The 15,824-nt window shown below is 41.3% G+C and overlaps 3 protein-coding genes across 6 annotated transcripts in view; 2 read left to right on the top strand and 1 right to left on the bottom strand.

Moving 5' to 3' along the window:
* Positions 1–1,851, top strand: part of emid1 (EMI domain containing 1) — a 49,709-nt gene extending 47,858 nt beyond the window's left edge. Inside the window, exon 20 of the mRNA XM_061071701.1 lies at positions 634–1,851. Coding sequence (XP_060927684.1) covers positions 634–767 — 134 coding nt within the window. The 3' untranslated portion in view covers positions 768–1,851. The remainder of the gene's footprint in view (positions 1–633) is intronic.
* On the bottom strand, positions 1,772–4,330 carry rhbdd3 (rhomboid domain containing 3). The gene is made up of 5 exons (XM_061071702.1): positions 3,866–4,330; positions 3,398–3,781; positions 2,847–2,973; positions 2,500–2,760; positions 1,772–2,374 (listed from the first exon to the last, which is right to left on the bottom strand). The coding sequence occupies exons 1-5, from the start codon at positions 4,014–4,016 to the stop codon at positions 2,206–2,208; spliced, it is 1,092 nt and encodes a 363-aa protein (XP_060927685.1). The 5' UTR covers positions 4,017–4,330; the 3' UTR covers positions 1,772–2,205.
* Positions 4,331–7,195: 2,865 nt separating this feature from the next.
* On the top strand, positions 7,196–15,824 carry ewsr1b (EWS RNA-binding protein 1b). 4 transcript variants are annotated; one of them, XM_061070875.1, is made up of 15 exons: positions 7,196–7,255; positions 7,711–7,747; positions 8,392–8,443; positions 8,690–8,834; positions 9,245–9,440; positions 9,534–9,790; positions 9,908–10,064; positions 13,145–13,182; positions 13,759–13,785; positions 13,916–14,031; positions 14,115–14,244; positions 14,358–14,468; positions 14,621–14,747; positions 14,841–15,197; positions 15,388–15,824. In XM_061070875.1, the coding sequence occupies exons 1-15, from the start codon at positions 7,240–7,242 to the stop codon at positions 15,422–15,424; spliced, it is 1,803 nt and encodes a 600-aa protein (XP_060926858.1). In that variant the 5' UTR covers positions 7,196–7,239; the 3' UTR covers positions 15,425–15,824. The 4 variants fall into 4 exon arrangements, with proteins under 4 accessions (XP_060926858.1, XP_060926860.1, XP_060926861.1 ...); XM_061070877.1 differs by having other exon boundaries at positions 14,358–14,450; XM_061070878.1 differs by having other exon boundaries at positions 9,534–9,757.

The raw sequence follows: 15,824 nt of genomic DNA on the forward strand, positions 1-15,824 counted from the left end.
ATTTTAGGTTGATCAATTTAATTAATTTTTTTTGTGTTACTAACAGTTTTTCAAGTTGACAAATCATTTTTCGTGTTTCAGTGTTGTTTGGTTGCTTACATGACCAACACAATCAATTGAATGTGATCAAACAAAACACAAACAGACCTGCTGAAGAGGATCAACACTAAATAAACTCAACTCCTTCAATTGATTAAACCTAAGATTGCTTTTAACTTTGTTATATCGTCGTGAAAGTTTTTTAAGTTTTTAAACCAAGTTTTTCAGGCTTTAATGTTAAGATCAAGATAAATCTTGCGTAATTATGTTTTGTAGTTTTGCATGTATCAATAGACGTAAACTATGTTAGTCGAAGCAGTACTGCTGTAGTGTTAAGTCAATGAAATCAAACTGTAGAAAATAATTCAGAATTTTGATGATCAATTAATTGTCATTTATCAAGAAAGAAATATCAATCAGTCAATCATCTTGGCATCTCAAAGCACCCAGTCATGACGCACAGCAGATACTTTAGAGCAGACTTGACTCAGGACGATGCAGTGCACATGTTCATACACACACACACACACACACACACACACACACACTGATAGACAGGGAGGCCCCGTTCCAACTGCTGTCTTTCTTCAACAGAGCCTGATCTAGGGTCTGGGGATGGACCGTTTGGCACAGCCATCCCTAGTTTCTACCGAGGTAAACGAGCAGGTGCGCTTCCATATCGACTCGCTTCTCCTCTGTCCTCCGACACCAAGGTTCGAGGGAAGTAGCCCCCACCCCCCCGCTCACCCTGAGGATCACGGGCTGGGTTGAAATCCCCCTCCTATAGGTCTCATCGGCACTCAACAGATTTAGACCGTATCTGATACCGTCAGATTTAGGATGGGGGGGGCACACCTCAGGGAAACTCCACTGATACTCCACAATACTCCTCTATCGGGAACTGGAGAACTAGTTTGACCCCCCACCTCCCCACCTGTTGCCATAACTACACTCTTTATCTATACACAATACACCCAGCAGCCCCCTCTCTGTGTCTCATTTTCTTTGGCTAAAGAACTGAAGCCTCAGATCATGTTTGAAAAAGGAAAATCTGATGTGCTCCTCGAGTACACACAGTTCTGGACAATAAGGGTCATTTAGAGTAATAATTTGAAGGAGGAATCAGATGTGAGCAAAGAGACTGGATTTGATTTTCTAATGCTTTCTCTATGTAACTGCAACCTGACGAGATTCCATTATTTAAGTGTATTCAGCATGTGCAGTTTGCAGGACACAATTACATAAACAAACCTCTTCTTCTAGTATTCATTTTTGTTATACTTCTATCATATTGTTTAACTCAATGTTATCTAGTGCACTAAAAAATGAAGTCATCTCTCCTCTAACTGAGATACATGTTGCTGACAGTGATTTGTGGTTTTCTGGTGTGAGTGTTTTTCCCCCTTGAAGTCAACACTGATGAAGTGGTTCAATAAACAATAATATATTTGCATTTAATCTTTGCAAATGCACAAATATTAGCATTTGAATTTGGCTGCATATCAATTGAAACGATCATGATGTTGCATTCTGACTGTCCATTTCACTATCTTTTAACACACAAGAAAATAGCAAAACTGTTACTGGAACTTGAACCTGTTTTTACCACTGCTGTGTTGGTAAACTGCTTAAACTGTCCTGATGAAAAGACTTGATAATTGTTTTTTCATCTTATATCAAACTTATTGTGAAACTATTTAAATAATGATCATTTGTAGTTTATTTTGTATGCTTTTGTGTAACCATTTCATATTTTTGAACTTTATTTTCATGCAAATGTGTTATTGTGTTAAGATAATCTTGTCTAGATGATCGGTGTAATAAAATAATGTTCATTGTTGTTGTTTTTTTAATTGTGTCACATCTTCATTTGTTTTTTTACACACCATCACAATGTTGATAAATTACATCCACTCTCTCCAATGTGCATTTTATGTCTATCCAATCATCACATTTGCATTCACACTAAATTAAACACACAGTTGTGGCGGAAGAACAACTCCACTAAAACAGATCCACTGGAGATCCAATCATTAAAACAGTTCAACAAGAGGCCCACAGGGAAAATAAAACAATGTTGAAGCTCAGCAAAACCCAAGCATTATTTATGTAAAGTTCACTGCATATGTGCAAATACTGTCACAGACTCTGGGAGTGTGAGGTCGTCTAGGTGCTCTGCGGAGGCAAAGGACTCTTCCCCTTGGAAACCATCACGGCTTGTTCCCCGACTCTGTCATCAATAAGCAGAGAGATGGCGCCATCTAGTTGTTTTGAAGCTGCTAATGCAACAACAGCTTTCTCTGTGGGGAAGCCCATCTTCTCCAGCTGCTGGAGTCTGTGAAGGAACACTGGTGTTTTAGTGAATGAGGAATAATCCACAGATAAAAATGTATTTCCAAAGTAATGTGATCAGTTTAAAGTGTAAAAAAAGTTATTAAAGGATATTAAATTCTCACTCACCGCAACGAGGAGACGGATGATTTGGCAACTTCCACTTTAGCATCAGGGTCATCAGGAGCATCCTGTAATGAGGCCAGTATCCCTGCTCTCAGCATCTGTGCCTCCAGAACCTCTGCTTCAGACAGTGCCGCAGACTCCTCTATTATCCAGGCAGGTAACGGCTGGCTCCAGGGGTGGTGGTTCAGAGCGGTGTGGTCCCACCTTGGGGGAGCAGCAGCAGCAGCCTGATCTACAGGTGGGATCTGAGACGGGGATCTGGATCTATGATAACAGAGGATGATGAAATCTTAAAAATCTGCAACTGCTGATGTTCATTGAGACTTTGATATGGATGAGATGAATCGCACCTCGGTGAGGTAGTGTAGGTGGGTAATCTGAACCTCGCTGATGTGGAAACATATGCCCAATCAGGAATGAAGTCCAAGACCCGGGCCTCCTCCAGCTCCTGTAACGTCCCAATGAAGGGCTGACGATCTGAGAGGTGTATTAAGAAATCATAGATTTTATGAATAAGTGCACACGTTGGCCCAAACCCTTAATAACAAATGACACCTATTTATGGGTTATTTAATCATTTTCATTTTAAATGTGATAATTTGTCCTAATTCACCACAAATCTTGAAACAACTTATCAACTAGAATTTCACTCAGTAGAGTCTATACCTCTGCCAAGGGCCAACAGTCCCATTATGGAACTACATTAAATTCACTACATCCAGACTTTTATTTGGATCTGCACCAAATGCACACACTCATAAACACCAGTCCCCTAAGCATGTATTTCTGTTTCCCAATAAGAACGATAAAGTTGTATATCGTTTAGGTATCCATCAAGGGAAAGAAAATGGTATTATATTTGGTATAGTTAGGTTAACTTTGTCTGAAAAGGAAAGGATACAGTTATGTCCGATGCATATTGCACAGAAGTGGAGCAGGGCGGGTGTTGACGGCAGCAGCAGTAATCCAGCCAGCAGAAAGATCCAGGGAAGAAACCAGACTGGAAAAAACCTCAGCACCCTCCTCTGCTTCACCTGACGACAATGCGCTGTGAACAGGGCCAACTGGACGGCGGAGTAACCACAGATCCTACTCGCCTCTCCGCCACCGACGAAGAGGACCAGGGTGTAGAGAAGAGGTAATATGGTCATGGTCAGGACGGAGAGGGCGAGGAAAGCGACTGTTCCCCATCGCCGCTCCTGGCTGGCTCCACACAGCAGCAGGAGAGCAACACTGACCAGCAGAGAGGGCAGCTCATCATGACTCAGGGCGTACAGGAACACATCTGAAGGAGGGAATGTGTCGTGATTTCATCAACACTGAAACATCAGGTCTGCATTATGATAAAAAAACCAGCCAGGACATTTACCTCTGAGCCTCGGGAAGTCTCCGTTTGGACCCGGGCTGAGACTCGCCTGGATGCCCCCAGCATACAGCAGCAGCATGAGGATTATCCATGAGCAGGTTCCCACACAGAAACCAGGACGATCTGATCCAAACCAGAACCACACTGACCACATGGTTTAAAGATCAGCTGGGGTTTGTCCTCTCACTGGTCCTCGGTGCAACTGGGGTGAACCATCTGTAGCTGCTCATACAGAAATGGAAAGGCTAGATATAGATGAAGAGCTGGATTCTTCAGTGATATGCATTAAACTACACCTGGATGAAAAGTCCTCTATGTCTCGTCACATCTTCTCTGCAACGATACTGAACCCCTAAGAAGAGTCTGCGAGTTCAACAACTGTGTTCTACGATGATCCTTGAAACTAGAGCAATAAATGTTTTAAATAAAAAAACTCCCAGTGTGGAAATGTTTACACACGTTCACTTCCTGACTATGGTACGTTTCTTCTTTATGGAGCAGCTGGCAATTTAGCGAAAAAAGGCGCATTACTGCCACCTACTGGACACACTGCAGGTAGGTTAAAACTTCATAATTTGTGCTGTAACCATTTGTTGTTAAATCTGTTCCTTAACAAACGCAACAATAATAATATTAATAATTATAAAAATAATAATAGTTGAATGGCCGTACAACTCTGATACCTGCAGAATGAGAGCAAGGAGACAGGATGTCATGATTATAATTTAATAGATACAAGAAATTAATTTCATCACTCTGAATCTACACTGATCACACTTTACCCTAAAGTTTGTAGAATTCTTTTTATAATAGTAGGGAAATTATAATAATTAACAATATTAACATTGTAATATACATAGAATGGCTCTTCAACCTGAGCCTACACCTTCAGAGAGTGCCAGTGCTCTGGAAAACATCCTGCCTGGTCCCAGTGCCCAAAAAAGGACGTCCTGCTGGTATGGAGGACTACAGGCCGGTGGCACTGACCTCTCACATCATGAAGGTCATGGAAAGACTGGTCCTGGCACACCTCAGGCCGCTGGTGTTCCCATCACAAGACCCCCTGCAGTTTGCATATCAGCCCCATGTTGGGGTTGATGATGCAATCATCTACCTGCTGCAGAAGGCTTATTCCTCCCTGGACAGACCCAACATCTCAGTCCGGATCCTGTTCTTCGACTTCTCCAGCGCCTTCAACACCATCCAGCCCAGACTGCTGAAGGCCAAACTGGAGGGCACGCAGGTGAGTGCTTCCCTCATCACTTGGGTCGATGACTATCTGACGGGCAGACCGCAGTTTGTGAGATTACAGAACTGTGTGTCTGATCGTCTGATCAGTAACATCGGGGCCCCCCAGGGAACTGTACTGTCCCCCTTCCTCTTCATCACATACACTGCTGACTTTAAGCACTGCACTGAGTCGTGTCATCTGCAGAAGTTCTCTGATGACACGGCCATTGTGGGGTGTGTTGAGGGCGGGGGGGAGGCTGAGTACAGGGACCTGGTTGACCGCTTTGTGAAGTGGTGTGGGGAGAACTGCATGCAGCTCAACGTGGCGAAGACGAGGGAGATGGTGGTAGACTTCAGGAGGAACAAGCCCCTGCCCTCTCCTGTCTGCATCGGTGGGACGGATGTGGAGGTGGTGTCTGCATACAAGTACCTGGGTGTCACACTGGACAATAAACTGGACTGGTACACCAACACACAGGCCGTCTACAAGAAGGGCCTGAGCCGGCTCTGAGGAGGCTCAGGTCCTTCAATGTCTGCAACAAGATGCTGCAGATGTTCTACCAGTCTGTTGTGGCGAGCACCATCTTCTTTGCTGTGGTGTCCTGGGGTGCGGGCATCAAGGCAAAGGACGCCAACAGACTGAGAAAACTAATAAGGAAAGCAAAGTCTGTGGTTGGCTCTAAGCTTGTCACACTGGAGGAGGTGGTGGAGGACAGGATGCTGGCAAAACTGCTGGCAATCATGGACAATCCCTCTCACCCCCTCCACAAAACACTGGACAAGTTAAGGAGCAGCTTCAGCCACAGACTCATTCAACCCCGCTGCTCGAAGGAACGATACAGGAAATCGTTCCTCCCAACTGCAATAAGACTGTTCAACTCCTCTACCTCTGTCAGAGCCACCATCACAGAACTGCACTAAACCTGTCTCCTTGCACTGTGTACCTGTACAACACTCCGCTCCATATACACTTACTTCACATCATATGTGATATGTGTTCATATAAACCATATTGATATTATATATCATTTTATACAGTAATATTGTCTTTTTCACACTGTCTTCATATTCTTACACTCATAGTATATTATATTACCTATTGTATAGTCAAATACTTATATTCATATTCATACCTCTAGTATATATCATATATTATATCATACTCTCTGTATATTCTTGTATACATAAGTCTATATACACATATTTATACATGTGTACATGTTATAATTACTATTATTATATCACTATTACTATTATTATTATTATATATACTGTTGCTGCCATTACTACTATATACTGCTTTTATACTGGTATAATTACTATCATATATAAATATATATTATGTTATATTATATACTATATATACTGTACTATTCATATATACTGTCTAACAATAACATTACCATCATATCATCAGTACTATTACCATCATCTTGCCACTGCACCTTATCTACCTATTTTATTTTATCTTGTGCTTCTGTTTTTTTATTCTTTCTACCTCAATATTTTTTATTTTATTCTATTGTATTGTATTTTATTGTATTCAAATGTACCGGCTGCTATGACAACTTAATTTCCTTTCGGGGATGAATAAAGTACTCTATCTATCTATCTATCTATCTATCTAACTTGAATCGTACAGATATAAAGGCGTTGAAATCATGACAAATAAATCCAGTAACAAGGCACGTTACGCACAAATGAAATAAAATAAATAATAATGATAATTAAAACAATAATAACAAGAATATCAGAAGAGCAGGAGACTCAGGTGAATGTGAATTTGGAAAAAATTATAAATCTTGGTCATTATCTTGTGATGTAAACAGTTACAACTTTTATTATGACACTCATCTCAATTTGAAGTTGATCTGATGTAAGCCCTGGTACATCAGGCCTCAAAGAAAAAAATGAATCCTTCCAATTTCAATAGGGACTCACGTCTGTCAGTGACTATTAGTGCTCGGGCTCTAATTATTATTATGAAGGGCTGAAGTTGTGGAAAACACTTCCGGCTCCTTGCCCCTGTGACGCCACATCCGCCCCTGTGACGCCACGTCTCGCGACATCTCGCCTGCTGGTGAAGAAGCCCCTCCTCCTCCTCCGGCACTCCGCGCTGTCCAGTCGTCCTGCGCACGTACACCGAAATGGCGTCGGCTCCAGGTAAGGGAACAATTGTGTTATTTTACACGGAGTTCAAAGAAATCTTGTGCCTCGATGTATTTTGTTACTACTGATGTGGTTAATGTAAAGACACGGTGTGTGTAATCCGGGTTTCTGATGATATAAGCCGGGTCGTCGCGGGGCTAAGCTAGCACTAGCCACACGGGCCTAGTCGTGCTAGCTCCGCGCTCCTCGCGGTTATTTTCTGTCAGTTGGTTTCTGGAAACAGACGCGGATTCTTCTCAGATTCGGGCAAATTTTTCTGTTAACCTCACATTCGTGTAACGTAGAGTCGGTTTCGAGGCGTCGTGTTGTGCTGGTGAGCGTCGCCGTGCTGTGGTTGAATGGCGACCTCACTGCCGGTGTTTGTGTGTGTGTGTGTGTGTGTGTGTGGCGGGCTCAGGGCGCTTTGTTTGAATCTGGCGAGCTAACAAACATGTCCCCTGTTGTTCCAGATTACAGCTCGTACAACCAGACCAGCGCCCAGCAGGGGTAAGATCACCACGTTCACTCACCACACGTTACGTCACTTTAAGTTCAATTAAGAAGCATGTTGTCCTTTTTAACGCCACTACATAATATTCAATTGATATACTAGTTACTTATCAGAGTTACTAGGAAAAGAGTTATGTAATTTAAGATTTCAATATTCGTTCCTAACATTTTTGTGTGGTGGCCTCTTGTGACTAATCCCAAGATTTCACCAGAAGGTCTAACTGAAAACAGATTAATGAATTTAAGCTAGAGCTGGGCAAGTTTATCAATAGTAATAAAGGTTTACTGTACATGGACAGTGAGGATCTATTACACATGTGATCATCATCAGATTTGTAAAATGTTTAGCAGAAAAAAACTGGAGGACATTTATTCTGATAACAATTGACATTGTCTGATGTGTACAGTTTAATCACGATAAAGCTTTTAGCCTTATCGCACTGCTTTTAAGTTCTACCATTGAGTCGGTGTGTTGACCTTTTACAGTGACCTACATCCCATATGATAAGGAACCACTTGCTAACTATATAAAGTAGTTAAAAGTAGCTCACACACTTTGAGTTGTAGTAGTATTTTTACTCCTAAGTACTTCCTCCACAACTACTGCAGATGAGTTAACTATGTGGTTTGTGTTTTTACAGGTATGCCTCTTATGCTGCGCAGCCCTCACAGACTTATGGACAGTCTGCACAGGTGAGATTCTACATGCCTGAGTAGTTGTAGCTGGATTTTATGTGTCAAGTGAATTTGTTAATATTGTGATAATATTCGTTTAAAACAAATAATTTTAAAGTTTGTGTGTGTATATATAAATGGAGGCTGTGCTCATATTTACGGGGTGATTTTAGAAGTTTACACAACCATTTACAATGTTCAAGTTGTACGAATGTAAGATCTATATTCTAACCGTCAGCTAACATACTCTAATTATCTTTTCAGCAGAGCTATGGCCAGCAGAGTTATGGATCCTATGCCCAACCTGCAGCAGCTGACAGCAGCTACACCCAGACAACTCCTGCTGCTGGAGGCTACCCTCAGCAGCAGCAACAGCAGTATGGATCCTCATATGGCCAACCAGCTTCAGGTCAGTTATTAAAGCAGAGAGACGTGGCTCTGCCTAAGAATTCATGGTATAGATTGTGTTGGACATGACAAAAATAAGTCGCAGGCCCATTCACAAGTTCTTTATTTATTTAATCAAGTATAGATGCCTATTCAGCCTAAAATAAGTTATTAAACCAAAGTCATATGCTCTTAATGTTTTTTTATTGTGTGTATGCTATACATACAGTTTTTCAATGTAAAACAGGCTGCTTAACTGACCAGCAATTATATATTTATCTGAACAAGCCGTTCGACCTGTCTACTAGACAATGTGAACAGTAAATTATCTTTCGCCATCATTATTCTCTGTAATGTGAACAAGTTTTGGGGTCATCCGTTTGTCAAACCACAGAAATCTTAAGAATCTTTTTCTAATTGTGTTCTCCACAGCTGGCTATCCTGCTGCTCAGTCTACAACTCACAGCTACTCATCGTCCGCCCAGGGTTATGGAGCAAGTGGTTATGACAGCACTCCAGCTGCTGCTGCTCCAGCTGCTTCCCAATCTTATGGTTCTCAGCCAGGCTATACTGCCCAGTCTGCTTACCCAGGTTATGGCCAGCAGGCTGCTCCCACTACACCGCAGAGGTAGGAACTCCCCATTTATACATTTGATTCCCCATTTATGAAGTATGACCATAGCTCTTAAACATAAGATCTGTCTTGCTTTGTCTCTACCAGTTACAATGCTAACGGCCAGCCGGCTAGTTACAGCCAAAGTAGCTACACCGCCCCAGCAGGATATGGGCAGCAACAGGCTGGTTACCAGGCCCAGCAGGCAAGCTACAGCCAGCAGCCAGGGTACCAGCAGCAGACCCAGCAGCAGTCCCAGGCTCCCCCTGCTTACCCCCCGCAGGCTGCTGGCTCCTACGGACAACCTCCAGCCAGTCAGTATGGCCAACAAGGTGGACCACCGAGTTACCAGTCCAACCATTACAGTACGCCTTGCTTTTCACACCTGGCCGAACTGTGGTTTTCTAATGGGCATTCATACATTAATCTCACTGTAGACATTCATTGACTTGGTTTTAATGCTTTTGTGCTCTTCTTTTTAGATAATTACCGACAGGATGGCCAGGGTAGTGGTTCTGGTTACTCTGGCTCAGAGTCTTCAAGGTACTCAGGTTCAGGGGAGAGCAGGGGCCCCGGCAGAGAAGGCTTTGATCGTGGTGGAATGATGCACCGTGGGCGCGGCATGGGTCGTGGCATGGGGTAAGTGTATTTCCTTAGCAACTAACCTCAAATGTATTTTAACTCTACAGGTGCTGTGGCCACTTGGGGCAGGGTTGAGACAATTCCCAATGAAAAGTTGAAATAATCAAAATAATAAACATTCAATGTATTATACTTATTTCTTCTTAAAATGGAAAGGTATCAATTATTTGACAGCAGTCAGTGCTGGTAAAGGATGGGTCTCTCCTATAATGTCCAAGGACTGAGATGTAATACATGCTGTCGATGGCTGAAATTGTAGCTGTTCAGTTTCTCTCAACCCTGCCTCTCATTTGGCCAAAGGTAAGATTGAGGTCTATCTCTGTTTGTAAATCTTATCAGATTCCTGTGCATAAAAAATTAGATTGAATAGATGATTACCTAGAACATGATTAAAAGTAGTTTCTGGGTTACTGAGAAGGATCCATGGTTGGGAACAAGGGAAGTGTATCCTATTACATCCAAATTATGATGGGTTTTTTACTAAGGAAGGTTCAAACATTCAACAATACAGGTCAGTTTTTCACCCTGTTGCGTTATTCACTAACCAATGGTTGAAGGAGAACGAAGCGAGATCCTGCAGAAGTTCTGTAGACTTTTCAATTATTGCGGTGCTTAAGTCCTTTAATTTTAGTTTAACGTGAAACTAAACCACACAGTGTTTGGATTCAAAATAATTAATTATTAGACCTCATTCAGGGCGTTTTTGTTCCATCTTTACTCTAGTGCAATATTTGGGTAAAACTATTTCCGATGAAAGTTTTTTCTTTACTTACAGACACATTCACTTATTTTGTCTTGTTTTTGGGAGGCTGTCACAGGCAATACGCATTTGTTCTTGGTTTAGTGGCCCAAGGAAGAAGCACAACAAGGAATAATGACATCATGGAAATGGTGGAATCAAATGTGCTAGTAGACCTCACTATTACAGCGCATCAACTACAAAGAGGCAAAGATAATGAGGAACTAGCCCATTATTAAGTTTCTCAACGAACTTTGTGCCTGTTGCATCAACATTGGTTTTAGAAGATATCAATAAATCAATATATATCATCTATTGTACTAAAAGACATCTTGAAATCTCTTAAGTGTGTTTTTGTGGTCGAAGTTTCAACATTCAGCCAAGCTAAAATTCTCAAGTGGAAACTGTAAATGTAACATTCAGGTCAATAGAAATCGAAAGCAAATTTGAAATAAATCACATGTCTTTTTAACGCATTCGTTTCTGTATCAGCCAACCATGCAATGGCAGTGTTTTGTGGTGTATCACCTCCATGACCAAATTCAAAGGTAAAAACGTTTATAGTGATGCCAGACCACATGGGGAAAATACAAAATTGGCAGAGAATATGTTTACTGTCACAATATCTTAGCAGTTCTATGGGTTAAGAGACTCTCAGACACTCAGGGATTTGGTTGTAGTGTGATCCAATCTAATCTCACACTGGCTCCCAAACGGGTTTTCTGGTGTATTGCACCTTTTTTGTATTTTATGTAGATGTGTATCCCTCATGACAATAAAATTAGAACTCAATTGAGATGGTCCTTGACACTCGGGTGCCCTTATTGAGATGCCAGTCAAATTACATTGGGCATTGGGCATTTTAATAGTTTGTTTAAACAAAGGTTTGACCCAACCCCAAATCAGATTGAGTAACATTCAACTCAATAAACAGGATTTTTATTTTTGCATAACAGGTCGGACATATTAAGGTGATCAGAATGTATGGGGCATTTTCTTTGGTTTAGATTTGTAAAGACTTATGTAAAACTGAAACATGAAAACATTTTATATGGTTGAAAAAGCAACTTTGACATCTCAAAGTGTACAGAAGTACTTCACCTGATAAATCTTCACATCGTTTAAGATTATTTTTTTTAAGCCTTGGCTGAGATTTTGGTCAGAAAGGGTCCTCGAATCATCGGTTCCTCACGTTCTTTTCTGGTTCATGGTTTCTTGGTGGCGCGGAGATGACTTGGTTTTTGGTACAGTAAACACACAGGTAGGCCGCTTTTAGCCACTGTCGGAAATTTCATACACTACTCAAACGAAGCAACTCGTTATTAACTAACTAAAGCAGTTGTAAACCAGAATACATAAAAAACAATGACATGACTAGGAATAAATACACAAATGCAGCTGTAGCATAGAAGCTTTTATACCTTAGAATTTTAGCAAAGTTTTAGATTTGCACAGTTGTATTTGTTTTCTGGGGGGGGTGCACATGTCATTTTGAAATGTTTAAAATTGTTTTTGTGGTTTGGAATACAAATGTTTGATCACATTCTTTGAGCACCTTTTTAACATGCTTTGTCACATTTATACCGTACAGGTAACACTGAGAGCCATTTAAAACCATCTTTTCTCTAAAAAGTATCTGTACTGAGTACAGAGCCGCCCGCTTAAGCAACAGGAGGGAGCTTAAACAAAGATTCGGGGGTCTGCCCTTTTTCAAGACCTGAGGATGGTGGTTTTTATTAGCATGATGGTGATATTCATTGGTTTTCCAGTGTTTGTTTTTCTTTTATTTAACAACCTTGGTAAACGCAGTAATAATAATTTTTGGTGTTTTTTTTTAAACTTTGTATAACTGTTATTTTTTATTTAATTACCAGGTGAATGTGATCACCTGACAATGTTGTGAAATTTCAGATGCATTGTATTTTAACTTTTAATTGTACATTTCTGAATTGTCAGAGCTAATGTTATTGGGGTGATTGGGGTCTGGGTACAAATATCAATGCATCTGAAATCATTTTTACCTGTACAAATGTTTGGGGGTTGTTACATTTTCAGAGGCAGTAAAAAAAATGTTAACCATTAATATATATATATTTTTGCACAGATGTATCTACTAATATACTGTCACTTAGATTGTACTAGGCTTGTAAAGGAATGGCACATACGTAATACATATACCCTCAATTAAACTGTGTATTTATGATTTTGGGGGGTTTTCAGCTGCTGTTCGATTAGCTAGAATGTTATGATTACTCCCTCAATCAAGCCACTTTGCTCGAGCCATGGAAGTGGCTGTAAAAGGGAAAACGCCTTCATATCTCCATTTATTCCCCCATAGCGGCGCTGGAGACAGAGGTGGCTTCAGTAAGCCTGGTGGTAAGTTACGAGTATCACACTGGTTAGTCCTTTAAAAGCCTTACACTTTTTGAGCAAATATGCTTCAAGTATTGATGTGTCTTTTACATTGTGGTATTTCAAAATTTATGAACCTGCTGGAAATATTGGGGCAATTTTTTTTATTTCAAAGCCTGTGACCATTTTCTCTGGGGTACTTGGTATAATTCAATCACTGCTTAAGGTCTGACAGCAAGTTTTTGACGGGTTAATAAGAAAATTTCACTCAAACGTGTCCGTTACTGCTTTTGACAAATCTCAGGCCTGAGTTTTGTTCTTTTTTGAGGATTTCGTACTGGTCTTAGAGGCTTTTCAAATGACACACAATTATTTGCCAAAGGGTCTGAGGTGTTCTCTTTTTCGATACAATATATCACTTGTGGGAATTGTGGTGTACCATAAGGAGCCATGTTCAACTTCCCAGTACGTCTGACGGAGTCTATAAGGAAGTGTCTGGATTTTCTGTTGTAGTACTCAGGTGTTGTACACTTGACTGAAGATGCGCACACACTGACTTCTTTCAATGTGTCTCTCTCCCCCTGAATTGATGGACTACAGGACCAATGAGCGACGAGCGTGAAATGGGTGAGTTGTCTCTCACTCAACCCTTTATGCTCTTGACATTTGTGTTTCACACAGTGAACCACATTTCTTGAAGTGATATTAGGAAACGGTTACATTGTGATTCATATGTTTTGTTTTGTATATGATGTAGGACGCCCTGAAGAGCAGGATGACTCAGAGAACAGCACCATCTACATCACAGGCTTGTCTGAGAAGGCAAACCTGGAGGAAATGGCTGAATTCTTCAAACACGTCGGTCCGATCAGGGTAGGATTAGTCACCGACATTCACCCTGAATGTTGATGGAAGCAAAATAATGTAACTAAAATCAAATTGTCATTGTGTGTTAGATGAACCGCAGACTCGGCCAGCCAGCCATTAACATATACACAGACAAGGACTCTGGAAAGCCCAAGGGAGATGCCACTCTGTCCTATGAGGAGCCGGTCTGTGCTAAAGCGGCTGTGGAGCACTTTGATGGTATGTTTGACTGGGTGTACATCAAATTAAAAAGAGTATATATGTGTGATTGCACCAAAATTGGATTTATGAATGGTTGTACATTTTTTTTATCTTTGTATTCTTAATTTTAGGAAAGGAGTTCCAAGGCCGAAGGCTTAAGGTTTCCATGGCACGCAGGAAACCTATGATGGGTGGAATGAGAGGGGGCATGCCAATGCGAGACGGTATGATGGGTCGTGGAGGTACATGTCTCCTGTTGAATTTAGTTTTTCGGGTTTTGGATTATTTTAGGAGGATATACTCGTGCTGGAAACAACTTTCAGTTACTAGTTTGTAGAAGGTGTCAATACCGCAATAATATTTTGAAAATCATATAATTTTCTCATCTAATTAGGTATGATGGGCCGCGGAGGAGACCGCGGAGGGTTCGGGGTACGAGGTGGTCCCCGTGGAATGGGCAGAGGTGGACCCACAGGAGGCAACATGCAGCAAAGAGCTGGGGACTGGGAGTGTCCTAACCCGTATGTATTCCTTTCATGGTTCAAAGTCAACTTAAAACCTTTTTCCTCCCCTGTTATAGGATATGTTTTAATATAATTTTTTTGTGTCCTCAGGGGTTGTAGTAACCAGAACTTTGCCTGGAGAATGGAGTGTAACCAGTGCAAAGCTCCCAAACCAGAAGGGTTAGGCGGTGGTCCTCCGTTTCCCCCTGGTGGAGACCGTGGCAGAGGTGGAATGGGAATGCGTGGAGGCCGAGGTATGGACCGAGGTGGGCCAGCAGGTGCAGGCGGCCCAGGTGGCCCCGGAGGTTTCCGTGGAGGCTGGGGAGGTGACCGTGGTGGATTCAGAGGACGTGGTGGAATGGATAGGGGAGGCTTTCGTGGGGCTGGGCGTGGAGGACCCCCCATGGACCGAATGGGTGGCAGAGGTGGAAGAGGAATGGGCCCACCAGGTGGCAAGATGGAAATGAGGTAGATTTATTTTCTTTTAAACTACTCAATTGTCAGTATTTAGTAATGCCAAGATGACTCGCCACAATTATAATTTTAGATGCAATTTGAAAAGAGCCAGAATGAACATGTCTTGACCGAAACCGGGTTAAAACCTGTCATGCAAATTGCTCAGGTCTGTCATTGATCCCTTTCCTTTACTTTGTTAAAGGGACCATCGCCAGGAGCGCAGAGAACGACCCTACTGAAGGACGACTTCATGACCGTTCCTCTTGTGGAATTTGATTTTTATGGCGCAGATTTTTAATTTATGATTCCATATTCCAATGGTTATAGAACTGCTGTCAAACATCCTGTGCAGTTTCAAATTGTGTTTCCATATATTTTTTTTTAAGTTTAGTATTCCATGTTTATGCTGCATCTTGTATTGTGCATGTTTTTTTTCGTTGTTGCTTTTTTTAAAATTCATATTAGTTTTCACTTTGTATTGTAAAATGCAATATTTTTCATTCATTTGCATAATTGCCTCCCCTTTCCCATAAGTGACAGTTGTATTATGGCAAATTTGGGAAATAAAATTTTACCGATTTCACGTCTTTGTGATGTTAGATACTCACGTTTACTAAATAAATTCATAAAGGAAATGCC

This window comes from Limanda limanda, chromosome 5 (genome assembly GCF_963576545.1).
Source record: "Limanda limanda chromosome 5, fLimLim1.1, whole genome shotgun sequence".
In the NCBI taxonomy this organism is placed as follows: Eukaryota; Metazoa; Chordata; class Actinopteri; order Pleuronectiformes; family Pleuronectidae; genus Limanda; species Limanda limanda.